This window comes from Nuphar pumila, chromosome 15 (assembly GCF_984573655.1).
Source record: "Nuphar pumila chromosome 15, dmNupPumi1.hap1.1, whole genome shotgun sequence".
Classification (NCBI taxonomy): Eukaryota; Viridiplantae; Streptophyta; class Magnoliopsida; order Nymphaeales; family Nymphaeaceae; genus Nuphar; species Nuphar pumila.
The window spans coordinates 47,676,576-47,697,818 of record NC_143263.1 but is presented as its reverse complement, the minus strand read 5'-3'; the positions used below and the strand labels follow the sequence as shown (position 1 = coordinate 47,697,818).

General features: G+C 40.4%; 1 protein-coding gene across 2 annotated transcripts in view; it reads left to right on the top strand.

Moving 5' to 3' along the window:
* The window catches only part of ISA1 (isoamylase 1), a 181,846-nt gene that overhangs the window by 127,363 nt on the left and 33,240 nt on the right, over positions 1-21,243 (top strand). For both annotated transcript variants that reach the window (XM_089989407.1, XM_089989406.1), the window contains exons 12-14: positions 5,077-5,163; positions 6,138-6,230; positions 9,039-9,197. In XM_089989407.1, coding sequence (XP_089845533.1) covers positions 5,077-5,163; positions 6,138-6,230; positions 9,039-9,197 — 339 coding nt within the window. The remainder of the gene's footprint in view (positions 1-5,076; positions 5,164-6,137; positions 6,231-9,038; positions 9,198-21,243) is intronic.

The following is a 21,243-nucleotide window of genomic DNA, read 5'->3' as shown; positions in this document are numbered from 1 at the left end:
TTTCTGAGAAAGTACGACGCCTTAGTGCGTCATAACCGGTGACGGTTAGCCGCGTAAGACTTTGAGAGATGAGGATAAATTAAGGTCGTTCAGGACAAAGCGTTGGTTAAAAGTAGTGAGTGACAAACGATGTCCTGATGGTGATTAGATGCAGAGACCTCGTTTTAGGAACGAGGACAAGCTTGTTGCGTAGTAGTTCACAACTTACGATCAAATGGATCGTATGCTGCGTTTGTCAGTTGCAGTGCTTACTTGCTTTGAACTGCTTACGCATTTGCACTGCTTACTTGCTTTGAACTGCTTACGCATTTGCACTGCTTACGCGCTTGCACTATTTACCTGCTTGCATTGCTTACCTGTTTAACTGCATATCTGCTTTAAACTGCGTAGCCTACTTAATTAAATGTACTTAATTCAGTTCCTTGTAGTCTCTCTTGTGCATCTACTAGTTTTTTCGCGAAACTAACCCATTCTATGGGTACAAGTGATTTTTAGGTATACTACGGGCGATGGCGCGATTGCAAGATGGCTTCAAGACTTCTTCTTCCTGCTCTTAGCTCGCGTCCTGGACGCTTAGGTTTGTATCGGATTTCCCTTAGGATATCCGAATCTTGTGAGTTTTGGTTCTTTTAGCTAACGTGCCCAAAGTTGTCAGCTTGCCTTATGATTTATCAAAGAAAATTCTTTCGCTGATTTCATAAACAAACTTTGAAGGAAAGAGATATTTCTAGTCTCTTGCCTGTTTTTCTGAAAAGGGTTCGCAAGTTTGAAATTTGGGGCGTTACAACTTGGTATCAGAGCTAAGGGAAGTAAGGATTCTTGACCATTGAGCATCTGCATCGCGCTGTAAGTATACAATTTTTCTCATTGTATAGATGTTTTTAGCATTGTTAAACTAAATGGCTTGACATGCTATGCTTATGTACCAGCACTGTTGAGTTTTTTGTGAACTACTCATGTCACGCATGAGTAGTACAGATGTTTTTGGCTTCTTTTCGAGCTTCCTAAGATTTTGATCTTGGGTATTCCTTATTTATTCCAAGGATGGCAAGGAACTCGAACAAAGATTCAGCTTACGAATGGTCAAACATTGGGGAAAATTACCCTGACTTGTATTTTTAATAATGTAGGTCAAGGTAATTTCGCGGACGAAATTCTTTTAAGGGGGGGTAGGATGTAATAACCCGTGAAAAAAAATTATTAAGTTAGGATTCGGGTCGGATCAGGACCCGGACCCGACCCGGACCCAATTGAGGCACCGCCTCCCTCGTGCCTTCTTTAGAAAATAAGGGAGGGGGTTTCAAATACGACCCCCCCCCCTCGCTGTCTCTCTCCCTCACCGCCTCCCGACTCTCCCTCGCTCGTCTGCTGCCGCCACTTGCGACCCCCCTCCGCTGCCGCCGCTGTCGCCGCCGGCGACTCCCCAGGTACGCTTCTTTTTCTTCTTCGTCTCCCCTATTTTCTCCCGCCTCCTCTTCTTCTTCTCCGGGAGAGATCGGCCGACAGGGGGTTGCGCCCCTGTCGTCGGTAGGGGGACTCCCCCCCAGCCTCTCTCTCTTTGGGTCGTGAGATTCACTTGCACTACTGATTCGCTTGCACTACTGATTCACTTGCACTACTGCTTCGCTTGCACTACTAATTCGCTTGCTTGCTCGATAGTTCAGTATGCTACTCGTTGAACTGTGCACGCCTGTCAAGGCGTTACTCTAGTTGGTTAAACTGCTTACGCAGTTCTTTGCGGAGTAATAAGGAGTTTCTCATGCTAGTTAAATGCTTATAATAATAGCATGTGACTTGCTTTATCCCTTGGTCGAACTGTTTGGTGCTTATTGTAGCGTAGCACTTGTTGGCTTGCATCTCTTATGATTGATGTGATTGCATACAGCTCGTAATCTACGAACTGGTGGCAATTAGGATTGATGTGGCCGCTTGTCTTATAAGCTGCTTACATAGTGTGATATAATTGTTGCCGTATGATTGCTTATGAATGGCTTGTGATGTAATGGTTTATGCCTTACAATTAATTTAATTACTTGTCGATGGACTGAGCCATTTTATGGTAATTATATGTTTTACGAGCATTGTTATGAGTGCTTGTCTTATTCAGTTGTTTTGTTTGGTTGACGGGTAGAGTTAGTTACCCTTCGCCCATAGAATCAACTGAATTGCCATATCTGCGCGTTCTCATGTGTCGTTTACACATGCTTTGAGGGCCTATTTGAGGATTGCAATATTCCTTGTGGCAATCATACGATGCGTAAGATTATATGCTTCTGTGTGGAGTGATACGATGCATATTGCTGATATACATGCTTGTGCCCATATTGTGGCTACTGACATCGAGAGTAGTAAACTGTTCGGAGCAGTCGATTGTATAAATGCGTGTATCACCGAGTAGGGTGTTTGTCGAGCACTTGATCTCCAAAGGATTATCTGCGAGGGCGTGTATGATCAAGACCAGGTACCCGACTAGAGTGGTAGATTCTCTGTGAGGATGTACACTGTCCACGAACGGGTAGCCGCAAAGACGGTGAACTCCTATGAGGAAGTGTACGGTCCAAGACCAGGTATACCATCTAGGGCGAAATTCCTTGTGAGGTTATACATGTCCCAAACCAAGTGATCCAGGCGTTGATCTTGTTGTTCGTATTAGTGGCTATCGACCCCGAGAGGGGTCATTTGTGTTGATGCGTGTATCGCAATGATTTCATTGGATATGGCATATGTTGGGGACCGGTTTCCCAAAAGTTTCGCTGTGAGATTATACTTTTCCCAGATCGGGTGACCCGGCTAGACAGAGAGATTCTCTGTGAGGATGTACACTGTCCACGAACGGGTAGCCGCAAAGACGGTGAACTCCTGTGAGGAAGTGTAGGGTCCAAGATCAGGTATACCCTCTAGGGCGGTAATTCCTTGTCCGGTCGTATATCTCTCGGACCGAACGATCCGACGTGGATCTTGTGTTTTCGCTTACCATAAAAAGTTATGGTGATTTGTGACGATCTTTTGAGATTGTCTATGATAGCCAACTATGAATTCATAGTTTCGGCTTTCTGTTTTAGCATGATTACATGCTTGACTCAGGTGTGAGAATCAGATCATTAGCGATTTGAGTTAGTGATCATGTTTTAGACCTTCTACGGAAGGGTGAACTTTTTCTGAGAAAGTACGACGCCTTAGTGCGTCATAACCGGTGACGGTTAGCCGTGTAAGACTTTGAGAGATGAGGATAAATTAAGGTCGTTCAGGACAAAGCGTTGGTTAGAAGTAGTGAGTGACAAACGATGTCCTGATGGTGATTAGATGCAGAGACCTCGTTTTAGGAACGAGGACAAGCTTGTTGCGTAGTAGTTCACAACTTACGATCAAATGGATCGTATGCTGCGTTTGTCAGTTGCACTGCTTACTTGCTTTGAACTGCTTACGCATTTGCACTGCTTACTTGCTTTGAACTGCTTACGCATTTGCACTGCTTACGCGCTTGCACTATTTACCTGCTTGCATTGCTTACCTGTTTAACTGCATATCTGCTTTAAACTGTGTAGCCTACTGAATTAAATGTACTTAATTCAGTTCCTTGTAGTCTCTCTTGTGCACCTACTAGTTTTTTCGCGAAACTAACCCATTCTATGGGTACATGTGATTTTTAGGTACACTACGGGCGATGGCGCGATTGCAAGATGGCTTCAAGACTTCTTCTTCCTGCTCTTAGCTCGCGTCCTGGACGCTTAGGTTTGTATCGGATTTCCCTTAGGATATCCGAATCTTGTGAGTTTTGGTTCTTTTAGCTAACGTGCCCAAAGTTGTCAGCTTGCCTTATGATTTATCAAAGAAAATTCTTCCGCTGATTTCATAAACAAACTCTGAAGGAAAGCGATATTTCTAGTCTCTTGCCTGTTTTTCTGAAAAGGGTTCGCAAGTTTGAAATTTGGGGCGTTACACTCTCAATCTCTTTCCAGTTTCTCCTTTTTTCTTTGTTACTGCCATTTTTCCTCTGTTTTTGCCTACCTCTCTCTCTCTCTCAACTCAATCTCTTTCCCCTTACTGTGTACCTCTCTCTCTCTCTCCCAATCTCATTCTCATGAATATTTCAGAAAATATCAGTATATTAACATATATAAACATATCGTATAAACAATATATATATATATTAAAACTTAAAAATTATATATATATATATATATATATATAATATATATATATATATATATACCCTCCTGCACCCCCGCACCCAAGTTTTTTTAAAGTGTCGCATCGCCGCACCCGCACCCACACCCATGTGACATAGGTTTTCACCCATCACCTCTTTTCTAAAAGGAGGACATACTTGGCTTGTTTATTAGTGAAAGAGCTCAGTGCATGGTTTTCACGAGCTGTGCCTGTGCTTTTTATTCACCCATACTCGACTTGATATCTTACCAGGCTTCCAACATGGTATGAATTAAAATAGTTGTTGCTTTTAGGTAACAAAGTGGCAGCTTTCTATAGGCAAAAGGATCCCAAGATGCCTTTTCATGCAGCAATTATAAGACCCTATTTGTTCATACATTTTAGCAGATGGCAAAAATAATTTTCAAGAGTAAATTTTTCTGTTGCTTCAAAATGTAATATTTTCGGTACTCTTTTCTTACCTAGAACCAGGTGCACCATATCGGATGATCCTTTTAAAATTCAAGTGTTTTTGTTTTATAAGCATACCCCTTGTGCCTTGGAAAAGAAAAGTTTTTCTTTTCTGTTTTGAACATATCTACAATGAGAAAAATGCAACTCACATATTTTGACACTTAGATTTTTAGTAAAACAGTCTCTTTGGTGTTCCTTTTCCACTATGCACTATTCACTATTCACTATTCACATGCCCTTGTAGCATTTGACATGCCTCCTGGAAGACAATGCAACATTTATCAGAGATATGGCTAGGGTTGCCAGACCTAGGCCTATACCTGTCTCACTAATCTAGCATTCAGATGAAGGCCCTGGTGGACTTTCAGTTTGGGTCAACCATGGCCATGGGCCCATGGCAGATGTTGGTTCTGCAGAGTGCTTGACACTAAAGTATTCTCTCATGTTCAACAGCTTATGGCTGAAGCTTGGGATTCAGGGGGCCTGTACCAGGTTGGTTGCTTTCCTCACTGGGGTATTTGGTCAGAGTGGAATGGGCAGGTGAGTCTCAAGCTTATGATTACTTTTTTTTGAAAAAAAATTCCAAAGAACATGTATAACTGGTTAAGCTATCTCAAAGGGCCTTTGGAACAGTTTACTCTTAGCCTTCAAGTGCCAGGAATTTTTTGGAACCTTGAATTTTTTTTCCCAGAGTTGGTACTGAAAACCCTTTAGGCTTATGCTGAATAAGTGGATCAAATAAATTGTTATCTTGAGTAAGAAATTGATACTTGATCAACTTTGACATGAAAATGGCTTTAGCATCTGGTTGTAGCAGTTGTTGGCTTGCACACGTGTGCTGTTTGTGCAGAACATGTCATATTTCTTCCTTTTCGTGTGTCCTAATAACGGAAATCATAGCTAGCACCACTGCATCAAGGCTTTATCCTGGATATAGATATGAAGTTTATCTGGTCAAAGCAAACCTTCTGTTAGTGTTGAAAAACTGTTCTCAGAACTCATTTACATGGTCTTAGTCTTCCAAGTCTTGATCAACTCTAGCTGTGTCCAACAGTGAAATCTTGGCAATCCAAGTCGGATGCAGTCTTCATCATCTGGGTTGACCTATTTATGAACGTGCTTTATCATTCCAATCTCCATTTTTGGTCCCACAGGATCTACATATAAGCTATAGAGAACTCTTTGAAAAAGAAAATCTGCATCACATATGTTATTAGCCATTTTCATGTAACAAGGACTCTTGGCACTCTTGAAATTCCAATACAGTCTTTCAAGTTAACAGCATCAGCCGAGTCAATTCTATGAGACCACTTGAATTTGACATGGAATTGAGCAAATCATGGGTTGAAGTCCATGCCTTTATTGAGTTTATTCTTGTCATCTTACTACTATGCACCTATTCTGTAATATATGGTAGTGTACCTAATACATCTAAGTACGACCATTTCTTCATGAAAAATTAGCATGACCGTTAATCTAACTTTAAGATGCTTCCTTACCTGATCAATTTTCAGTTCCGTGATATAGTTCGGCAATTCATTAAGGGAACAGATGGATTCTCAGGTGCTTTTGCTCAATGTCTTTGTGGAAGTCCAAACTTATACCAGGTAATTATGCTCTTTTCAGGTGTCATTTCTGCACAGAAATTGTTGGGACATTTGAAATTTCTACATGAACTTTATTTCTTGGTTGATGGGTAACACATTTATGAGCTTTTGTCGAACTGTCATATATTCTGTCAACAGTTGCCTTATGAGGAAGGAATAAAAACAAATGACCAGAAAAAGTGAACATTCTAAGAGATAAGAAATGTTAAGAGACAAAAGGAGGACGTAAAAAGTGAATACATAGACTAAAGATGTGTTTGAATGCTAAGGATAAGAAAGAAATTTACAAGCAATATCTACTGCACGCAACAAGCATGTATAAGCAGTTCAACAGTGAGATATATGAAGTGCATGAAGACAAAGTTTAAACATGTTTCTTGAATCATGACCTAATTACTAAAGGTTGAAAGTTGTCCTCATGGTTACATGTATTTGTTGACCACATGAGATTGGTATAGGGTCTAAATGAACTTCAAAAATACAAGGTATTTAACGTACAGATAGGTTATTATCAGGCCATGAATATCAGAAATCATCATTATATAGCAATTATGAAATTATGGACCTACAGAACACACTGCAAATGAAACAGGTAGATGCAATTGAGAAGTACCCCTGATAATAGAAGTGCCGTCTTGCTTCATTGAATGTGTTCACTGTTCCATATGGTTTGACTAACAATTGTTGTGTAAGACTGGCCTCTTTATCCAAAGCATGTGCACCTTTGGTGAATAACTGAACATATAGATACATGAAATGGATATCACTTTTCCTCTCGTGAATTGAAACTATTTACGTATTATTCTTTTTCTTCTTATCTTTAATGGAAGGCTAGGGATTCAACCTTTCAAAACATCCACAACATAGGTTTTTAGTGTCAACATTGTCAATATCAAAGCATTGAGCTGATTGCTTTATGTAATAATGAGCTTTAAAATTTGGGCAATTGCTGACAGCCTGACATCAAAGGAGTTCTTTAGTGCCACAGCGCTGAATGCTTTCAGATAAAGGATTTGAGGGAAGGTTATCAGCTAAAATGATTTTACACTACAAAATCTTGGATTGGAGGTTTTGTATGCAAATTGTTCAACATGTCATTTCTGAAGGGGTGTTTGTTGAATTAGAAGTTTGATATCATTTTAATTTTAAAAAGCAAAAGTAATTGGGATTCTTTTAGCTGTGAGAGCAAATCCCTTGCTATTTCAATGAATCTTTTGGGAGTATACCTTGATGTTTAACAACAGTATTTTTACCAACTATAACAAAAGTTTGGAATCCTGTGAGGGCTGTGCTCATCGGGTAGGTGCTACTCATGAATGTCACCAAGCTGAAGGGATGCCACAAGTTTGAAACCTACATGCGTGCATTCCTTGCCGCAAGGACAAAGCTGAGTGCATTCCCTGGTGTTTTTATTTTTAAATCAGTCTATATTAGATCAAATTTTCAGAAATCAAGTCTAAACCTAGTGATGGTCAAAATAATTGATATTATTTTTGGTTCATCTTATTTACATGCCAGTGAGCTGATTTTATTAGTTCTTATCTAAGGAGAGTTCTTCGTGTCTATAATTAAAAAGAAAAAAAACTTTTAGATGACCAAAATACCCCTGGAAAATAATAAAACACCCAATACTCAGTAGAGGTAATTCACTTAAGAGTTTTATATGACTGTCAAGAAGTTTCTCTAAACCTGGAAACTGTTCTATATTTTGCATCCATGAATTTTAGACATCCAGATCCTCTCCCATCTATTCCATATTGATACAAAAAATGATCTTTGTGTTTTGCAAGTTGGTACATACCATGATACATTTGCTTCCCCAGAAAGTTTTTAAGGGAAAAGAAAAGATTAATCACTAGAGTGCAATGGAAAAGGAAAGAAAGGACTAGCTGTATGATTTCCATTAGGTTAGGCCTTGAGCAGTTCAACTTGGGTTCTAAAATCCTTACAGAAAGTCTGTCAAAACTCATTTGGTAGTGAAAGTAGCATAGGGATTTTGTTTAATTTCTTTGATAGGAAAAATAGCTATTGTGTTTTGTAACTATAAGTGTATGTAGTTAATGGTGCAACTAGTCTAAGATTGGAAAAATAGCTATTGTGTTTTGTAACTATAAGTGTATGTAGTTAATGGTGCAACTAGTCTAAGATTGGAAAAATAGCTATTGCATTTTGCTTAATTTCATGGACAGGAAAATTAACAATTGCTTCTGTTGCCACAAAAGTAAATACATTTAATAAGTAACTCATCCAAGATTGAAGCACAAAATGCAGTTTCTTCTTTGTTTCTATAACATGGGCTGTTCCTTCTAAATTAGGGGCAGGCAATAGGTTGAGCCAAGTCACAGACACACTTGGCTTGGGCTAGGCTAAGGATGGATTTTTTAACTTAAACCTAAATAGGACTGGGTTTAGGCCTTGCTCAGCCCTCTGGTAAACTGGATTTGTCTACGCCATAGTTTCTGGTTTCTCTGATTTACGGTTCAAGCCAGGTTGGGCCAAGCCAACCCATTGCACACCATTGAAATTACATTGAAAAATTTATGGTCCCATGCCCACTCAATTTGGCCTACTGGCTCATGGGCCTCAAACAGGCCATGGGCTGATATTTGGGCCCATAACCTTTGATGGGCTGGGTTTGATGTGGCCATTTCTTGTGAAACAGCCCTCCTGCTCGTTGAGTTCACCTAGTCTAAATAACATGTGTATTGGGATCATAATTTGCTAATAGATATTTGTAAAATACATTGTTATTTAATGAAGATTCTTCAATCAAGGTTTTGCATTCCTTGTAACTTTTGTTTTATTCAGGAGGGTGGAAGGAAGCCATGGAACAGCATCAATTTTATCTGTGCACATGATGGCTTTACTTTGGTTGATCTTGTATCTTATAATAATAAGCATAACCTGGCCAATGGAGAAAACAACAATGATGGTGAGGATCACAATAATAGCTGGAACTGCGGGGAGGTACACCATATTTTTCTAAATTTACTTCAACTGCTGCTGTACGTTCTCATCCTGTGCCCATAATAGTGTCATATAAGAGTTATTCCTCTTTTTGATATTCTAATGCTGAAGCATTTAAACCATATGGGTCTTCCTTTTTGTTAATTTATACGTTGACAATTCTCATGTTAATGGCATTCTTTAGTGCTACCTGGCTTTACCGGTGGCTATTAAGGCAATATGCTTAGCTTCTCACAGAAAACTTAATCTTGTATTGAGCTTGTTTGTTTAATAAATAATTGGAGTCCAATTTCAATTTGGGTTCATTTGCTTAAACAAGCTGTGCTTGAGCCTGAGCATAGTCATTAAGGGCTTGTTAAGGTTATCATATGCATTTTTTCAATTTATTACATGGAGAAACTGTACCCGAAATGAGAGACCTGATTGCGCTGGTCTATTGCCTTCTGTAGCCTGTACCTACGGTTTCCATCCCTCAAGGTGAGCATATCATATGCATATGTATATATTCTATGAAGTTTTACACCCACCCACCTGTAATGAAGTGCCAAATGAAAGAGGGCAAAGTCTCCAAGCGAAAGCACGGAAGCACGCACATACACAAGAGGCCACAAAGGGGCAAAATAAACCACAAAAGTGGTTAAGCACAAAAAGAGGAAAAAAATATATCTCACTTCATAGAATGCTTCATAAGAAGCTTGGAAAATACATGGGGCTGTGCCCCTTATTTATACACAGCAAGGGACCCAAGGAGGGGCTCCCATAGAGTCGTTGGAGCCCCTCCAACGGTCATATTTATGACCGTTGGAGGGGTCCAACGACTCTATGTGGACCCCTCTCAAATGATTAAAAAGAAAAACTGAAAAAGCAAAAAAGAAAAAAGAATAAAGGAAAAAGAAAGAAAAAAGAAAGAAAAGAAAAAGCATATCAATGATATGCGTGTACAGGTGAAATGACAGAAATACCCCTATCGGGTTTTACAAAAATAAATATATATACAACAACAACAACAACAACTACGCCTTCATCCCAAAACCATTGGGGTCAGCGATATGAACCAAAAAAGAAATTCATTTGGGGTCTTCCACATGAATCCTTTTCCTCCAATCATTTCTATCCAATGCCATGTCCTCGGTGAGGTTCAAAGCATTCATATCTTTTCCTATCATCTCCATCCAAGTCTTCCTAGGCCTACCCCGACCTCTTTTAACTAATATTGTAACGCCCCGGATTTCCAAAACAAAGCTAAGTTAAAATTTTCATGAATTTCTTTTTTTTTTTTTTTTCTTTGCAGCGGAACTTACAAAAGCTTTTAGCAGTGGAATCAGACGATAATGAGTCGTCAGTTTTAGAAAACTCCGAGCACGTTGCAGGTATGCGGGCAAGCAACTCATTGACCACCAAAGTGTTCCATTTTATCGAAAACATATGTTTATTACAACACTACTGCTTAGGAAAGCAGTGTAGGTTCAATAAAAAGGAAGCAGTACAACTCTGTCAAGAGAAACCCTGGAACTCGATGCCGTCTTGCTCCGCATATCGCCACGCAGGTCCAACACCTGAAATCCCCATAAAACGGGGTCAGAACCACTGATGGTCTGGTAAGCATGCAATCATGTAACCATTCAACTCAAGTACGATAATGACCACTCAGGGTCGCAATGCGCAATAACGACGCTCAAGCCTCCAAGACTTAGCGTATATCGCAGGAGCCTCCTCAGGGCTATGAGTTGAACATCCGCTCGAGTCTTCATGACTTAGAGCAAGCCTTTTCAGGGCTGTGATTTGAATAGCCGCATAAGTCTCCACGACTTAGCCATGACCTCTTCCGGGTCTCAAAGTGATGTCTAGCTCAAGTCTTCATACTTGGCACATCCGTATCCCACGCATCTAAGGACAACTCTTTGAGCTTCGCTTAGTCGTGCGGATACAACACGGGTCTTTGCCCAGTCGGTCCAGTAGTATACCGAACATGACACCTTCACAAAGGTTATGCAGGACTGACTCAACACGTCATCCACTCATACATTCAAAGCATCGCTGTACCTAGAACTAATGCATTGTTTGATAATTAACCGCTCCCGCCTTTGGTACGCAGGTAGAGCTATTGTCCGGGCATCAACGCGACGTTCTGGGGGTTGATTATTCTATGTATTTTAGATACCCCAGAGGCCTGTTGACCCTATCCATAGTAGGGCAGTGTGTTTCAACTGGGAGAATCCTACTAGGCCCATATTCGGATGCATCCTCTACTTGCAGTAGTTGGGTTCAATCCTTAGATCTTAAGGATAACCACGACCCCAAAACCCATGAGTGACTGAGGCCATCGTGGACTCTATCAGGTCCAAAGTAAAATACATGTCACTCAAGGCTGTACCATCACTGTCATTCCACAGTGAGCATAATTCCTGAAGGGGTCTGCCAGTCTTACAATTACTTGGACAGAATCTGCATGCCATTTAGGCAGCCCGTGCTTTCAGCACTACGGGAGTATGTACCCGACCCCATTCAGTCTTCCCCAACACAGTCATTACTGAGGGGGTACCCCTAACACGATCTTCAACCGCGGGGTATGTGCGACCTTAAGTCTTATTCATATGCATGCAGAACACCGCTCTTTGGCACTTCGGCCACCACGAGCATCACACCTCTTTGGGTGGAAACAACACACTCTGGCTCTTCGGCCCTTACGAGTCTGGTTGTGTAACCGTTCTCAATGAGCATGCATATGACTCGATCTAAATAGATCGGCTACTCGGCGTATTTTCACGCAACGAGTCCAAACCTAGCCAAGGCGCAACCTCTACTCCGGCTCAGCGGCCCTTACGAGCAAGGTGCCCTTGCAGGCACAAGGATACGAGCCGATCTGGCATCGTTCCATCAACGGACATCATTATGCCGTTCCATTGGTTCCGGCAGCTCTTCTGCCAACCATTTCGTCAGCACCTCCCCTGCTCTACCGGCAGTGGTGTGACGAACCCTTCTACGTTGTAGAGGGCAAACCATGAACTGGGTAGCACTCTGTTATATGTCAGAGTATCCTGCTACGTTCTTTCTGAGCTATTCATAGCTTCTTCAGAAATTTCAGCAGCACTTCCTCTCTTTTACGAAGAAAGCGTGCGTTTCTTTTATCCATTTCAGCGGCATCTCCCCTCTTTGGTAGGAAATCGCCACGCTTAATTCGGGAAATGGATGCGCACCGTTGTGCGTACTTTGCATCCACCAAGGTTGCAGGAACCCTTGGCCATAGCCAGGCCATACGAAATTGACTTAGTCATTACGTAAAGAGCATTTTGCCAAAAACCGAAGCCTTTCCAATAGGGGCTTCATTCGTCAAGCAGAATCTTGAACGAGGAGCGGTCAAGGAATCGCATGGGCGATTTGGAGTTTGATCTCCATTTGAACGCTCATTTATGCGCTATATATGTAGTATAAGCAGAAGCCTGTGCTTTATACAGCGGCGGCGTAAAGAAATGCATATACTATTGTTCAGGGTGTGTAACTGAACGAAATATTCTACATATATAACAAAGCAGAAGCCTTGGCATCGTTCGACGCAACGGCGTAAGTAAAGACATTGCAGAAAGCAGGAGCCTTGGCATCGTTCGACGCGACGGCGTAAGTAAATGCATAATCGGAAGTGCAGTAATCGGAAGTGCAGAAAACAGGGAGCCTTGGCATCATACGACGCGACGGCAAAGGTAAATTACATAGCCTGTGCGATATAAGACGCGTCGGCAGAATCAGCAGATATACACCTAGATCTGTATCCAACGATAGTTACGAGGCGAGCGAGTGAACACCGAAGTGTCCTAGAGGGCTCAACCAAGAACTAGGGTGAGATACTATTTTTGAAGAACGCATATACTGCGCATTCGAACATATATATCCGACGATAGTTACGAGGCGAGCGCGTGAACACCGAAGCGTCCTAGAGGGCTCAACCAAGAACTAAAGCAAGATACTACTTCAGAAAGTATATTCTATATACAAACAATCAAATACTTGAGAGAGATGGATCAACGAAGCGAACTTACTTCAAATCGTGGAAGAAACGGTTCCGGGTTGCTTCTTTGGCTTCGAGCCTTCCTTCGAGAGGTCAGACTAAGTCAGATGAAGCTGACTTAGTTGAGAAAGAGGTAGAGTAGGTCAAGCTACTCAACCTAAGTGGTTTGAACCAAACAGGGTTCAATCCAAGTCAACTGGGTTCAGCAGGTTCGAACTCAGCTCAAGTAGGCTAAGTCTGGGTTCAGAAATCCAAACCGGAATCTGGACCAAAAGGGACTTTGACTTTGACTTTAAACCCAACTAGGTTCAAGTCAAGTCAACTGGGTTTGGACCAGGTCAAGTGGGTTCGGACCCAGGTCAGGTGGGTTAGGACCAGGTCAGGCAGGCTCAGACCAGGTCAGGTGGGCTCAGGTGGGCTAGGCTAGGTAGGGGAGGTTTAGGAGAGAGAGAGAAGGCAAGAGAGAGAGGGGGGGTCGATTTTTATGAGAAGAGAGAGAGTGGGGAGGGCTATTTATAGCCCAAGCCCACCTCCTCTTGGGTTTTTCCATGCCTAAACTACCCCCTTGGCTTCTTTTTAATTCCAAGAGGTTCCTTGGTGTGGGGCCCACTTGGATATTCCATGGGATATTTTTGTGGGTCCCACCAGATATTTTCTAAGGAATATTTCTGTGGGTCCCACCAATATTTCCGTGGGTCCCGCAAGAATTTCGGGTTTCCGGCGATTTTTTCCGAAAAATTCTGAGTACGCCATTTTCTTCGTATTGACGTAACTAAGAAAGTTGGCTCGTACGAATCTATTGATTTCGTTTAGTTAGGAAGTTATGGCTTCCCGAGTGTTTGAGCATATATTCGCGCTTCGACGAATATCCTAAGTATAACTGGCTCGCAGGAATTGATTCGTTTTGCATTCTGAGAAGAAATGCTATTTTTACCGGTAAATGCCTCATGAATTTTATTCAGATATTTTCTGAAAAATTGCGGGTCTTACAAATATATTTTCCCATTTCTCCAACCTTCTAACTGGAGCATCATTAGGCCTTCGCCGAATATGTCCAAACCACCGTAAACGATTCTCTCGCATCTTATTTTCAATGGGTGCAACACCTACCTTCTTACGTATCTCCTCGTTCCGAATCTTATCTTTTATTGTATTTCCACACATCCATCTAAGCATCTGCATCTCAGCTACACTCATTTTTTGAATATGATGTCTCTTGGCAGCCCAACATTCCGAACCATATAGTAAAGCGGGTCTAATAGTCGTCCTATAAAACTTTCCCTTCAACCGCAATGGCATTCTACGATCGCACAGCACTCCAGTTGCACTTTTCCATTTCATCCACCTAACCTTTATCCTATGATTTACATCCCCATCAATTTCTCCATACTTTTGAATGATGGATCCCAAATATTTGAAATAATCATTCACCGGTATTTCTTGCTCACCGAGCTTCACTACACTCCCATCACTACTTCGTTGCTTACTAAACTGACATTCCATATATTCCGTCTTACTCTTACTCAACTTAAAACCTCTAGCTTCCAATGTCTGTCTCCATAATTCTAACTTAGCATTAACCCCAGCTCTAGACTCATCAATCAAAACAATATCATCAGCAAACAACATACACCACGGTACATTTTCTTGAATTGATCTCGTAAGCTCATCCATCACTATCGCAAATAGGAAAGGGCTTAAAGCGGATCCTTGATGTAACCCAACCGTTATCGGAAAATTGGTTGTCACCCCTCCACAAGTGCGGACATTAGTTACTACTCCTTCATACATATCTTTAATTATACTAATGTACTTGAGAGAAACACCTTTCTTCATCATTGTCCACCAAAGAACGTCCCTAGGTACTCTATCGTATGCCTTTTCTAAATCAATAAAAACCATATGCAAATCTTTGTTCCTCTCTCTATATCTTTCAATAAGTTGTCGAAGAAGATGTATAGCTTCCATAGTTGATCTTCCAGGCATAAAACCAAACTGATTCTTCGATATCATGACAACCTTCCTCAACCTAGACTCAATCACCCTCTCCCAAAGTTTCATAGTATGACTCATGAGTTTTATACCACGATAGTTTGTGCAATCTTGTATATCACCCTTATTCTTATATAAAGGCACCAAAGTACTCTTCCTCCACTCATTAGGCATCTTATTTGTTCGCCAAATCAAGTTAAAAAGATTTGTCAACCATTCTAAACCTTTCTCTCCCAAGCATTTCCAAGCCTCGATAGGTATACCATCTGGGCCAACTGCCCTTCTTGATTTCATTTTCTTCAAAGCCTCTGCAATTTCTTTCTTTTGAATCTTGCGCATGAAGTCACGATTTATCTCATGAAAAGGAATGGAGATGTCTCCAAGATCTTGAGCATGACTATCATTAAATAGCTTATCAAAATAATCTTTCCATCTCTCCTTAATCTCCTCATCTTTGACTAAAACCCTTTGTGTTTCATCTTTGATACATGTAACCATACCCAAATTCTTCGATTTCCTATCTCTCATCTTTGCAAGCCTATAAATATCCTTCTCGCCTTCTTTGGTATCCAACTTGTCATAAACCTCCTTATATACCTTAGCCCTCGCGTTTCGAACAACTTTTTTAGCTTCCTTCTTTGCTATCATATACTTCTCCAAATTCTCATTATCACGACTCTTACTTAGATTTCTATAACACTCTCTTTTAACCTTAATAGCTACTTTGACATCCTCGTTCCACCATGATGTATCCTTACCTAGTGGTGCACCGCCTTTAGACTCACCCAATACCTCCTTAGCCACTTTTCTCATGCCACCCGCTATCTTATTCCACATTGATTCTGAATCCTCCTCGAGACACCAATCAACTTCCTTAACTACTTGTTCTACAAACATTCCTTGTTTAGCTCCTTTCAGTGCCCACCACTTAATTCTAGGATCTATCTTATGTCTATCCCTTTTGAGGCATTGTCTAATTCTAAGATCTAAAATTAAGACTCTATGTTGTGTAGCTACACTTTCTCCCGGTATAACCTTACAATCGATGCAACAACCCCTATCTCTCTTTCTAAGTAGGAAAAAATCTATCTGACTCGTATTAACCCCACTTTTAAATGTTACTAGGTGAGACTCCCTCTTCCTAAACCAAGTGTTTGCTAAGATCATATCATAGGACAAACAAAAATCTAAAATCCTTTCTCCACTTTCATTTCTTTCTCCTATACCATAGCCTCCATGTATACTCTCAAATCCATCCCTACTAATGCCTACATGTCCATTAAGGTCACCGCCGATGAAAAGCTTTTCTCCATAAGATATCCCTTGTACTACTCCATCTAAATCTTCCCAAAATTGATGCTTAATGGAATCATCTAAACCTACTTGAGGTGCATAAACACTAATAATATTAATAATATCCGTACCTAATACTAATTTAATAAGTAAAATTCTATCACCCTTCCTACGAACCTCAACTACATTATCTATAAACTGACGACTCATAACAATCCCTACTCCATTCCTATTCCTATTTATTCCTGTATACCAAATCTTATATTCCCAAGGTTCTATCACTTTAGCTTTCTCACCTACCCATTTGGTCTCTTGAAGACATAAAATATTAATCTTTCTCCTACACATAACATCTACTAACTCTACCAACTTACCAGTTAAAGACCCTATGTTCCAAGTGGCTAACCTAATTTTATGGTCTTGGACTAACTTCTTTACCCCCACCCGTCCAACAAAGTGAGGGAACCCTTGCCTATTTGACACCACACCCGGGCGCCGGTGTGACGCGTCGCTTCTGGGCGACGACCTAGCAACCCTTGCCCATTTATCACTGCCTCCGGGCCTAGAGAGTACAGCGCGTCGCTCAGTAGGGAACGCCCCAACGAAATTCTCATATTGGTTCATTTTCATAGGATATGACAAAGTTTTTATGCTGGCTGTCACAGGCCTACCGCAACCCTCCTCCTTTATCCGGGCTTGGGACCGGCAGTGTATAACTAAACAGTTATACACAGGCGGAGTTAAAAATAAATATATATATAGATTACGACACATAAACATATATATATTATATATATGTATATGTGTCGGAATCTATATATATAGATATGTATATATAAAATATACATCATATTTTAACACCCCCCCTCAAACACTGTAATGAAATATGCGGAAGAATCCAAGAATGCTAAAGCATTCACTATGTCCCACACGAACAAGTGCAACAAGCACAAGAGAGGAAATCCACTAAGGGATATATGAAGGGCCTTATAAAAAGGCTACACACAAGAAAATAATATCACTATTATTGAAGAGGAGCTCTCAAGAGCAATACAACATACAAGAGGGGTTCCCCCTATTTATAAGAAAAGGAGACCAAAGGGGCTCCCAATAGAGTCGTTGGGAGCCCCCAACGGTCACAATTGTGACCGTTGGGGGCCCCAATGACTCCATTGTGGGGCCCCTTTTCGGTATCCAAAAATACATTTAAAAAATAAAAAACAAAAAATAAAAAACAGTGAAATAAAAGAAATAAAACAAGTACCCCTATTGGGTACTTGTGAAAAGACCATAATACCCCTATCGGGTATTATGGTGAATATACATCTATATTTATATATATAGATGTATTATTACATATGTTTTAACACCCCCCTCAAACTTTACGGGGGAATGACCGAAAGTTTGCCAAGAAGGAACAAGAAGCGAGGAGCAGACAGGGCTTTGGTAAAGAAATCTGCAAGTTGATATTCTGAAGTGACATATGGCAGTGTAACTGTCCCACGAAGATATTCATCACGCACATAATGACAGTCCATTTCAATATGTTTAGTCCTCTCATGAAAGGTGTGGTTGCTGGCAATATAGATGGCACTTTTGTTGTCACAAGAAAGCTTCGAAGCACCGGTAATTTCGACTCCCATATCTTGAAGAAGACTTCGAAGCCACACAAGCTCCATTGTAGTAGTTGCCATAGCCCTGTATTCTGCTTCAGTAGAAGACAATGAGACTTTCTGCTGTTTCTTGCACCTCCAAGCAATTAGCGAATCTCCTAGGAAAACACAAAAGCCAGTAGTTGAGATTCGATCATTTGGGTTTCCTCCCCAGTCAGCATCAGTATAAGCCAGTAAGTCTAAAGAAGAGAGTGAGGATAGGAATAGCCCTTTAGTCAAAGTATTTTTTATGTATCGAATGATCCGGAGCACAGCATTCATATGCACAGATGTAGGAGCATGCTGAAATTGGCTTGCAGAGTGCACAGCATGAGCAATATCCGGCCTGGTGATAGTCAGATAGGTGAGGGAGCCTATGAGTTGCCTGTAGGGCGTAGGATCATCCAGCAGAACTCCATCCTCCAGTCGTAGTTTAGCATTGATAACCTCGGGAGTCTCCACCTTTTTGTCATCTGAAATCCCAGATTTGGAACATATGTCTGCAGCAAGCTTTATCTGTGACAATATATACCCTCGAGGAGAGTATGCTACTTCTATGCCAAGAAAGTACCTGAGAAAACCCATATCAGACATATCAAAATTATGTTTTAACATATTTTTAACATTAAGAATACCACTTTCATCATTGCCAGTGATGATCATATCATCAACATAAAGCAGAAGGATGATGATACTATTACCTGCACGTTTAACAAAAAGAGCAGTGTCAGTATAACATGAGCGAAATCCCAATTGTAACATGATAGCACTAAATCTATCATACCAAGCCTTAGGGGCTTGTTTAAGACCATATAAAGCTTTTAATAACCGAAGAGTTTGACCTTGGTTAACGCTAATTCCCGGCGGAGGGTCCATATATACTTCTTCATTCAATTGACCATTAAGAAAGGCGTTTTTAACATCTAATTGGAATATAGGTCATTTCTTAGATGATGCTACCGCTATTAAGGTTCTAACGCTTGTCATGCGAGCCACAGGAGCAAAAGTCTCATCATAATCGATGTCATACTCTTGTGAGTATCCCTTAGCAACTAATCTAGCTTTATAACGTTCTAGGGAACCATCGCTTTTTGTTTTGACTTTGTAGACCCATCGACACCCTATAGCTTTCTTATTTGGAGGAAGGTGAACTATTTCCCAAGTTTTAGCCTTATTTAAAGCATCTAGTTCAACTTTCATTGCTTCAACCCAATGAGGTATATTTTTTGCTTGATTATAATGGGAAGGTTCATAGTAAGAATGCAAGGCTATTAGACAAGCTCTATAGTTAGGTGAGAGAGTTTCATATGAGACAAACCTATTAGGTGGAATTGATTCTCTAGAAGAACGCCTAAGAGAGGTTTCTTCTAGGGGTTCATTAAGCCGCAAGAATTTTTCTAAAGCACTAGTAGGTTGGGCTTCCTCACGCCGAGTGTATACTTGGAGATTGTCACCATTAGTTGGTGATACATCACTATCATGAGTATTTTCTAAAACTTCCGGATGACTCAAAGAGTCATCATTTGAATCTTCTAAAAGATCATTGATAAACATATAATCAATTTCATTTGGTTTTTCCAATATTTTAAATCCATTTTCATCTTCTAAAAAGGTCACATCTTTGGAGACAAATAATTTATTGTTTTTATGGTCAAAGCATCTATAGCCCTTTTGATTTTCACCATATCCTAAAAATACACATTCTATTGCTTTAGGTGACAATTTATCTCTTTTATGTAAAAGAACAAAACATTTACACCCAAAGATACGAAGACGATTGTAGTCGGGTGTCATATTAAAAAGCTTTTCATAAGGCGAGATATTGTTTAATTTTGAAGATGGCATCCTATTGATTAAATAGGTGGAGGTTAACACGGCTTCGGCCCAAAAACTTTTAGGAATATTTTTAGAAATGAGTAAGGATCTAGTGGTTTCCAAAATATGTCTATTTTTTCTTTCCGCTAGACCGTTTTGTTGAGGAGTTCTTGGACAAGATTTTTGATGACAAATGCCATGTTGTTTTAGATATGATTGAAAATCATTTGATAAGTACTCTCCACCCGAATCGGATCTAAGAATGGATATTTGACTTTGAAATTGTTTTTGAACTTTTGCATGAAATTCTTTAAAGAAGTTAAAAACTTCCGATTTAAAGTTAAGAAAATAAATCCATACATATCTAGTATAATCATCAATAAAAGTAACATAATACGAATAACCACCTTTGGATAGAACCGGAGATGGTCCCCAAACATCGGAATGCACCAATTCAAAAGGTCTTGTTGTCACAAAGGTTCTAATAGGAAAAGAAGTAGACTTCATTTTTCCAAAAATGCAATCTTTGCAATTGATATCTTTTTCTTTACAAAACTTGTGTCCAAAAGGAAAAAGATACATTTTAGAGTAACTTGATGTCCAAGCCTTTTATGCCAAGTTTCAATATTTTTGTCTTGGACATAAGTACAAAATGAGGTATTTGGAAGCATTAAGTTATCCATAAAATAAAGGTCTCCTTTCCTATGGCCTTGCCCAATCCGCTTCCCGGACCGGAGATCCTACACAAAGCACCCTTGGGATGAGAAAAATATTTCACATCCATGGTCGGCTATTTGAGAAACGGAAAAGAGGTTAAGATTTAATTTTGGAACTATTCTAACTTTTGGAACAAGGAAATTTTGAACATTTTTAGAATCAAGAGTTCCAACACCATTTATTTTGAGAAAAGTTCCATCGGCCGTAGAGACACAAGATATTTTTGAATTGGTGTGCACATTGGTTAATGCATTTTCATGAGGAGTCATGTGAAAAGAGGCTCCGAAATCTAAAATCCAAGAGTACGTACCGGGAGGTGATGATGAGGCAATGGCGGCACCGGAGGTGGAAGAAGTAGGCTTTAGAATTTGTTGGAGAGCCAAGGAAATTTGTCCAAGAGTATCTTTGAGATCCCCGTTCTTGCCTTCATTTTCTTTGGTGGATGATTCTTCAACGGAAGCCACCTTTTGCTTGAATGCTCCATTTAGCTTTGGGCAAACGGGTTTAATATGCCCCGGCTCATAACAATGATGACATATAATCATTTTTCTTCCACCACTCCCTTGCTTACCAA